This window comes from Anguilla anguilla, chromosome 2, assembly GCF_013347855.1.
Source record: "Anguilla anguilla isolate fAngAng1 chromosome 2, fAngAng1.pri, whole genome shotgun sequence".
Taxonomy (NCBI): Eukaryota; Metazoa; Chordata; class Actinopteri; order Anguilliformes; family Anguillidae; genus Anguilla; species Anguilla anguilla.
In genome coordinates, this window is record NC_049202.1 from 39,462,314 (window position 1) to 39,471,854 (window position 9,541).

General features: G+C 48.6%; 1 protein-coding gene across 1 annotated transcript; it reads right to left on the reverse strand.

Moving 5' to 3' along the window:
* Positions 1-239: 239 nt before the first annotated feature.
* ccdc40 (coiled-coil domain containing 40) lies at positions 240-9,393 on the reverse strand. Its single transcript, XM_035406294.1, has 17 exons — positions 9,131-9,393; positions 8,109-8,220; positions 7,903-7,986; positions 6,548-6,767; positions 5,855-6,012; positions 5,640-5,762; positions 5,401-5,522; positions 4,792-5,035; positions 4,207-4,389; positions 3,798-4,043; positions 3,137-3,350; positions 2,694-2,863; positions 2,434-2,525; positions 2,164-2,284; positions 1,708-1,896; positions 1,066-1,224; positions 240-576 (listed from the first exon to the last, which is right to left on the reverse strand). The coding sequence occupies exons 1-17, from the start codon at positions 9,148-9,150 to the stop codon at positions 325-327; spliced, it is 2,709 nt and encodes a 902-aa protein (XP_035262185.1). The 5' UTR covers positions 9,151-9,393; the 3' UTR covers positions 240-324.
* Between the last annotated feature and the right edge of the window lie 148 nt (positions 9,394-9,541).

The following is a 9,541-nucleotide window of genomic DNA, read 5'->3' on the forward strand; positions in this document are numbered from 1 at the left end:
TGGGGACATACAGTAAAGGATTTACAGTCTGGATGAACCACACAGAAGCAGTATAAATCCCAGAGCTATACACAGTTCCAAGTATGAGGTCCAGGTGTACAGTCCAAGCCACAGCCCTGCAACTGTATGTTATTCTATGCAGCTCAATTACCCAATCACTTTGCCAATTTGGACATTTAAGACTCATTTACATCTGTAGTAGTCAATGATATCAAATACAAGAGGACTAAATCAAACTATCATGATTCATTCAGTTTTATTTCTGTGGAAATCCCTGCCGCTTCGAGGACATCTCCTCTCCCCTGCGTCCGCTTCAAATGGCCGTCATGTGGTCTCTTGCTGGTTCTCGAGGCGGTTGGTGAGGATGAGGGAGACGTGGCGCAGCGCCCCCTCGTGCTGGGGGGACTCCTGGCACACGCGGTGCAGGACGGTGCTGACGGTGTGCAGCCTCTCCTCCAGCCGCTGCTTGGCGGGCTCCAGCGCCGACTCGCTGGCGGAGACGAAGTTGTACCGCCCCTCCCGCGCCACCTGCAGCTGCTTGGCCCGGGCCTGCAGGGCGATCAGCCTCGTCAGGTTCTGGAACACAGAGACGCACGTGCAGATGAGAAAGAGACACAGATTCACTAGGAGAGACAGGTGAGAGACAGGCGATACAATTAGTATTCATAACACGCTTAAGGTAACCGCGGGAGTCACAGACAGCAAAGTGTGTTAATAGTCTCACTCATGTCTCATGGAGGACGGAGTGTAGCACAGTGGGTAAGGAACTGGGCTTGTGACCGAAAGGTCGTAGGTTCGATTCCCGGGTAAGGACACTGCCATTGTAGCCTTGAGCAAGGTACTTAACCTGCACTGCTTCAGTATATATCCAGCTGTATAAATGGATACAATGTAAAATGCTATGTAAAAGTTGTGTAAGTCGCTGTAAGTATGCCTGTAATGTAATGTAATGTCGGTACTGTATGTCACAGTGTGCTTGTGCTGCATTGTACGAATGCGTCCATGTGGATATCTCAGTGCGTAGGAACGAGGGATTGTCACTGAAGGGCAGTGTTAATGGCCGACCCGCTCTTTGGAGTCCTGCAGACTGCGCAGGTCTGAGGTCCGGACCGCGCTGGCACTCTGCAGATCATTCAGCTGCTGCTGCTTCTCCCTCAGGTTGGCGCTCATGGTCTGTAGGGCGTCCTGCAGGTCTTCAATCACGCCGTCCGACTCCTTCACTTGCTAGTAATACACAACCATGAGATATTCTAGCGCATGCTCTCACGTTCAACCGAGTTTGGTTGTAGGGCAATAGGAGTGGGTCAGGAATGAGTGAGTGGGTTATGAGGCAGTGGGAGTGTCAGTGGGTGTGGGTCAGGAATGAGTGAGTGAGCTGTGGGGCAGTGGGAGTGTCAGTGGGTGTGGGTCAGGACTGAGTGAGTGAGCTGTGGGGCAGTGGGAGTGTCAGAGGGTGTGGGTCAGGACTGAGTGAGTGAGCTGTGGGGCAGTGGGAGTGTCAGTGGGTGCAGGTCAGTGGGAGGGTCAGTGGGTGTGGGTCAGGACTGAGTGAGTGAGCTGCGGGGCAGTGGGAGTGTCAGTGGGTGTGGGTCAGGACTGAGTGAGGGAGCTGTGGGGCAGTGGGAGTGTCAGTGGGTGCAGGTCAGTGGGTACAGGTCAGTGGGAGGTTCAGTGGGTGTGGGTCAGGACTGAGTGAGGTCGTCCCACCTTGTGCGTGTCCTGGATCTTTCTGCGCAGGCTCTGCAGTACACTGCGGAAGTCTGTGTGCGTGGGCTGCTTCCTGTCGGCTCGGGCCTGGGCCTTGGCCTGCGTCTCGATGGTCCCCCGCCGGGCCACCATGGCCTCCATCTCATTCAGCAGGCGCCCCTGCTGCTTCATCAACTGCCCATACCGCACCTGCATGCATGCGCAGGCAAACAAGTACAACCGATCGCGTGCGTGCGACAGAGCTGGCTGTCGCCGCTACACCACAGCACAAATAACCGATCTTTTACGCAAAAGCTGGTGGAGTCACAGAGTTGTGCACTGAAGTGTCATGGAGTGTAGTCACTATTATGTTCCATCTTGACTTGGTTGCTTGTTGTCTCCTACAATACTGTAAATATATACATGCAGTTTCGTATCTTTCCTCCTTTCTTGGTAATACACGTACAGGAGACTGACCTCCATGCGGTGAATCTCAGCCTTCATACTCCGGATGTCTCCCTGGCCGATCTCCGAGTCCACGGCCATCCGGGACTCCCTGGCCAACTGAGTCTTCTTCTCCCACAGCATGATCTGCCTCCTGACAGACCCAGGCGAAAATGAACACAAACATGCGCATGCACACGTTTGCGCATACGCACATGCAGGCACACACGCTCACCTTTGAACTGACATGCACACACATACACACAGCAGCACCAGGATGTTGCTGCAGCCTCAGTGACTCACTCTGTCTCCACTAGCAGGCTGAGCAGTCTCTCTTTCTCCTCCAGGATGTTCTCGTGCTTCATCTGCATGGTGATGGATTCCCGTTCAGACTCCTGGAGATGACACACACACGCACACACATGAATGCAACGCAGACACACAGTAGATGATTCCTCCACACACTGAACCCAGGCAGCGCCTGCTGAATCAGACAGTATGAGAGGGAACACCACTGAGCGTCCTGCAGACTGCAGTGCTCCTGCACATGCATTAAGGCTGACCTTCAGTCTTTGCAGGAAGTCGTTCTCCATCAAGGAATTGCTCTGCTCCAGAGCCTCATGCTGCTGGCTGTTCTTGTTCACCAAAGTGTTGAGCTTCACCAAGTCCAGCATCAAGTTCTTCATGTTCCTGTCCACCTCTGTCAGCTCGTGACTCTCCTGCTGGATTTCACCTGAGCACAACACACACGCAAGTTTGAACAGAGCCACACACACACATACACCCAAGTAGACTTTGGGAAAACAGGATATAGCCCCTCGTCTCCAGCAGAAAAATGAGAGCCTCACTACTCAGGACGGACCTGAACGCACCAACAGACACACACACTGAACAGCGGGCAGTGCAAAGTCGGTCCCGTGCAAGTCCTCACAAGCTGGTAGGCCGTGACAGACAGGCAGTTAGCGGCACCCTGCAGCGTAGCGGCGGCGAGCGGGCCGGTACGCACCCTCCCGGCGCAGCTTCCTCTGCTGCAGGATGGTGAGCTGCGTCTGCAGGGCCAGCAGAGCCCCGCCCTGGGCCTGGCGCTCCTGGTTGAGCCGCACCAGCTCCTCCTGCTGCCGCAGCCAGTGCTGCTGCTGCTCCTTCATCTCCGCGCCCACCTCCTCCAGCTCCTTGCTCAGCTTGTTCACACGGATCTCGAGGACGCCCATGTCCTTGTGCTGCGTGCACGCAAACGCACACGTCTCACACATAATCGCACATACACTATGAAATGTGAATAAAAGGCACGCACAGCCACAGCTGACTAGAGAAGAGTGATCCCAACAAAAAAAGATTCAACACTTTGCCTTCATTATCTGAATGATTGTTAAAAACTGTTCCATAAAAATGTGAATTCCTCAGCAGACACCAATCTTTGTCTCATGTTTGCAGAGATATACATAAAAACTTTTTTTTGATACTAACGGAGGCCTACAGGTGCCAGTTGAACACAGTTTATGCTCAGAACTAAAAAAGAGAATTGACTGATAGTGTGAAACATAACAGTTTAGTAACACAATCCGCACAGCTCAGCGGTAAATGTTAAACACAGCGGTGTACCTAACCATGAACTGACTGTGCCAGCTGTGTTTAATATAAGTGCACATCAGCTCTGGAGCACTGACCCCAGTTTCAGCCCGGATCTGATCGATCTTCTTGTTGCAGATGCTGATGGCGTCCTGCTTGCGCTCCATGACGGTCATCTGCTTCTTCATCTCGGCCTCCTTGTCGGACAGCTGCTTGTGCTTCTGGTCCATTTGCCTCCCCAGCTCGGCCAGGACCCGCGCCAGCGACTCCAGGTGCAGCGTCACCTCCGTGCTCCCCAGCGTCACCTGGGCAACCTCGTTCTCCAGCTGCGACAGCTGCAGATCCTACACGTGGACACACACGCAACTTTACCGCCGCGTCTAGTGTGGCGCTAAGCTAAAAAAAAAAAACGCATTCAGAATCGCTAACTTTTCCCCAGTCCCTCAAACGTTCACGCTAAGGGGAAAATAAGCAGTCTTTCCGCGTCCAGCTTCACGGGGCGCTCACCCTGTCAGTCCTGTGGGCGGCCATTTCCTCCATCAGCCTGTGGGAATACTTGGCCGCCTGGTCGTGCGTGAGGTGCTCCCGCATCTTGGTCATTATCTTGTCCTCGAGCTCCAGGCGAACGGAGGCCTCCTTCTCGATCTGTTTCCTCAGCACGTCGAGCTCGCCCTGCCGCACAGCACAGTCCTGCGCGACAGACAACGGTAACAGCGCTAGCACCGCGGGCATGTAGCAAACAACACGCTTTCATTACAACTCTGTGCTACAACACTGCCATTACAACACTGTGCTACAACACTGCCATTACAACACTGTGCTACAACACTGCCATTACAACACTGTGCTACAACACTGCCATTACAACACTGTGCTACAACACTGCCATTACAACTCTGTGCTACAACACTGGCTATATTACCACACTGGTGCCAGCTCCTATAACACATAAGGCTCATTTTTGCCCAATGTATCATAGGGAATTAGTAAGAGTTGACAGAGGCGTCAGTCTTATTGCTAATTATTTACTCATTGACAAATGAAGGGTGGCCCAGGGACCAGAGAAGTCACGCAGTTACACAGCGTCCTCACCCCCGTCACGCGGGCCAGCATCTGCTCGGTCTCCTGCAGCATGCGCGTGTAGGTGCTGTACTGGGCCTGCAGCGCCTCCTGCTGGGCCTGGCTCTGCGCTATCAGCTTGCGCGAGGTATCGCAGTCCAGCTGGGTGCGATTCAGCAGCACAGTTAGCCGCTCGTTGCGCTCCTCTTCATCTGTGATCGATTTCTTGAAGCCTTCCATCTCAGTGTCCAGTAGCCGCACCTGGTTTCGCACCATTCTGCGGGGTTTAGTGCAGTGTAATGCAGTACAGTGATGTGAAGAACAGCAGAATGGTACGGATGGCAGTGGAGTGGTACAGATGGCTGTAGAGGGGAGTACAGGGCAGTAGAGTGGTATAGAGGGCAGTGGAGTGGTATGGAGGGCAGTAGAGTGGTATGGAGGGCAGTGGAGTGGTATGGAGGGCAGTAGAGTGGTATGGAGGGCAGTGTAGTGTTATGGAGGGCAGTAGAGTGGTATGGAGGGCAGTAGAGTGGTATGGAGGGCAGTGTAGTGGTATGGATTGCAGTAGAATGGTATGGAGGGGTATGGAGGGCACTAGAGTGGTATAGAGTGTAGTAGCGTGGTGTGGGCCAGCGCTCTCACCGCAGCGCCTCCTGCATGGCGGCATTTGCCTCATCACGACGCCGCATGCCCAGCAGACTGCTGTTCCAGTGCTGCAGCAGCTGCTTCTGCTCCACTAACACAGAATCCATCTCCATCTGAGCCTGGGACAGACAGCAGTGAGAGATTACTGTTCTGATCAGCTAAGCAGATTCATATCTCTGTGTGTTTCTGCAGCAGTATTAGGAGCCCTAGTGATCCCCAGGCTGACTGTGGCCTACCTCTGTGAGAGCCTCCTTGGCCACCTGCGTCTCTGCAGATTGTTCATCGGTCTGGACACCGTAGAGACCGATCTGCACCGTCAATCTCTCCACTTGTTTGGTCAAGCGCTCCACGTACAGGTCCTGGAAGGGTTATGGGTACAGGACTCATATTCAGCCTCTTTATCTGCCTGAGGAGAAGGACGGAGAGGACACCCACACCTCACACACTCTACCTGCGCATTCTTCTCCTCCGCTGCCTGGGACTTCTCAGAATGGGCCTTGCGGGAGGCGTTCTTCACAGCGGTGATGTCAGACTGTAGGTCCCTGTTCACTCCTTGCATGTAGAAGAGACGCAGAGCTAGGTTGTCAACCTCCGTCTGCAGCTGGGACTCTATGGGTAAAGACAGGCAGAACATGAATATTCATGAAATTATCTTCTGATAATATCCACTTCCTTCCTCCATGTACTTCACCTTCTTCAAGTTCTGTTCTCTTTCTTACATAAAAATTACTTTCCAGACCACCAGATGCACAAATCAGAGGACTATGACATCTGGTACCAGCACTTTCACTTGTTCCTTCTATTTCCTCTTATCTTAAATCACATCACAGTTAAAAATAAGACAATTTACATATACGATTACATTTTAGCAGATGTCTGCAATGGCTTTTACTGATATTTGCAAAGTTGACCTAGAATTACTAAAGGAAAAACAGCAAGAATAAAAAGAAAGAATATTTTCATTTGGTTTAAATCACAATTTGCAATTTGTATGAGCATTGTCCCAGAAAGTTGTCTCACTTAATCTATCTGTTCTAAAATAAGGACAAATCCATGCTGCTCAATTTACAGTTTAGTTTTGGTTTTGCAGAGTGTCTATCAGCTTAAATCCCTAACTTCACAGCAGTCCCACATCCCTCCTTACCGCACGTTCTCTGCTGCCTGCTCTGGTTTACGGTAGTTTGGTACTGGCTGCGTATGACCTCTAGCTGCCCTTGAGCCTGCAGACGCTGGGCCGCCATCTGCATGTTGGTATCATGCTGGTCTTCCAGGTTAGCCTGCAGCCTGGCTAGCTCATGCTGCACAGAGTACACTTCCACACCCAGCTCCTCCCGCCCCTTACACTCGGCATGTTCCACAATCCGCTGAAAAAGCAAAAACTCAGGGCTAAACTTAGGAGAAATATATTCAAGTGCACCATGAGTAAATACCTTCAACTGTGTGAGAGCAGTCACACATCAATTATTCCAAAGCTGATTTTATTGTGGGTAAGTGGGTTTTAATTGGTCAGAGGTTCATTGGGTACATTAGTCACTTCCATGATTACTATTTTTTAATCTTGAGGACCAATCTCCTGGCATCCAATGGAGAGTGGAATTGTTAGAGCTCTAGAAAGGGTTAACATTCCCTTCAGAGAGGTTGTGTGCAGGCCAAAGCAGGGGAGGAGGTGCACAACCAGCAGGTGGGGAGAAAAGGACACCACACAGTGGTGGCATCTCTAGATATCATGGTTTTCAAACAATTTTAGCCCCTGAAGGAAGAGAATCTGGCGCAAAGCCCTGAGACGGGGAGGACTGCTGAGCCCCTGCTGTGCCCCAGGTGGCATCACCCTCAAAGGGAGTCAGGGTAAGCAGAGGAGTCGATTATTAGAGATATGAATAGTCTTGCATGGTGTGTTGCCAGCCTGCCCAAGCACTCAACTACTGAAGACGATTCTAAAAACTGCAGAAGTACCACATGACTTGAAGCAAGGTAATATAATACCAATCCACAAGAAGGATATTACTGATCAGGGAAACTGCAGACCTGTGTAACATGTATCTCAGGTAAAGTCCTGAAATCTAGGGGCAAATTGGAATTATTCCTTGGAAAAAAATGCATATTAATACATACTAACATAGTTTTTGCAGGGGGAGGCAATGGCTAACAAACCTCTTGGACTTCTCTGAGTAAGCAAAATGTCTTGCGTTGAAGCAGGCCGATGATATTACATATTTGGACTTCCCAAAAGCATTTAATAAAATACAACAAGAGAAAAATTGCCTAAACTAAGAGTGGGTTTGAAATTTTTCTACAATAATAATAATTAACAAATAAAATTAAATAATTTTTTTTACATGTCAAGAGTTTTAACTGTTGATGTCGCTTGTGTTCTGTATTCAGAGTTCTGAACATTAAACAAGGGTCTTATCTGTTGAAACTGCTGGATTTGGAAATTGCATAAAATGTGAAAATTATTTGAATCCGCAAAAGTGAGTGGAAGAAATCTACATTACGAACATTCTCACGCAGATCTGTGTTGAGATCCTCCAGCTGTTTTTCCAGGTGGCTCTTCAGAACAGACTGGAACCTTTTCATCAGAGGCTACAGTGAAGACAATAAGGGGCTGTCAAACAGGTGTGTAGGCGAGACGACACAAAACAAGGCCATTGAAAAGATCCAAGTCTTGCACACTGCTCAGTGGGAAATGGCGTTTCATTACTGACGTGGTCTGGGTCCAACACAACCAGTTCGTCCTCCATTTCCTCCTCGGCCCCAACAGCCTCGGACGGCGGGATGGATAGTTGCAGTGAGTTCTGAGGAGGCAGAGCCTCTGAGCTTGGGTAAAAAGTAGAACACAACCATTCAAACATTACACCACTGATAAGATACAATTCTATTTTTTTTCCATAAAACTACATTTTGTTTGGTAAATACACTTTAAATTATTCATAGCATAATTAATGCAGAACCATAAATACTGAATTGGTCTGAACCTCTCTGTATGTGTGGTAAAACACTGATCGGCATTTCTGATGAAATGTAGCCTACTAATAGGATGAGTATACTAATTACTAAATATATAGGCTAGATATTGTGATCTAACAAGAGCAGCAAACTGCAAAGAACAGCAAATTCATTAAATCATTTAGGCCTACATAGCTAGATAAAAGCTAATATAGGTAGTTCCATTACTTAAAATGTATCTGCTGGACACCCTTTCAGAAGAATCAAAGAAGCTTACAAACTTAGCTACTAACTTGTTAAACCCTTTTAGGTGTAAGATCACAAATACGTGATTAGAGTGTTCTAATGAACATTCTAATGCTGATTCAACTATCACTACTGGTAATTGAAAGCAATGGAGTTCTAGAACGCGGACACAGAACTTGGAGACAACATTCCAAAAAAGCCCACTCTTCAGAGGGTTAAACTATAATAATTAGCTCGTGGTCGTGTTTGTAAATATTGACTGGGAATTGTTCACTTGAAACCAGTACTTGTGTATGAAAATATCTGTTCATAACTTAGCTAGAAACGCAATTGCTTCATTAATTCTGAAGCTAATACGAAGGTTACAGAAATTCAGTCCCTCTAGTATAACTTTAGCTGCAACTACTTAATAACATCAAGCTCTGAAATGACTAGAATGGTTACATACATACTGCTCTTTAATTTAAATCCCGTGACTGGCGATTCAGCAGTGCAGCGCAATCACAATATCAATTAAAATCCCCAATTCCATTACCTGCTGTGTTCTTCGGCCATGTTCGTGTTGCTAGGCAACGTTGCAAACTAAGACAGGAGGGTGAAGTGGTCTTACAATTATGGCGAATATGATACCAACAACTATTGAGTCCCAAAGTACTGCAATGTAGCAAAAAATATATCCTTTACAACGAAATAGCTGGAGAGCTATTTCGCTAGTGTCAACCTTGAATGGTGTTTGTCTCTTCCATACAGCCAGGTTGATACGTAGGCATTGTGGAGTGCAAAGCGTGCATGGATACGACGTTCAGACAGTACTTATAGCACGTAAATAATGACGTCAGAGGTTGAAGCACAGGGTTTCCCAAAAAAATATTTATGGGGGTTTGCTAGCTAACAGTTTAATTATCTGCCTTTTTGCTGTGAAATAGTCCTATCACAATGCACATGT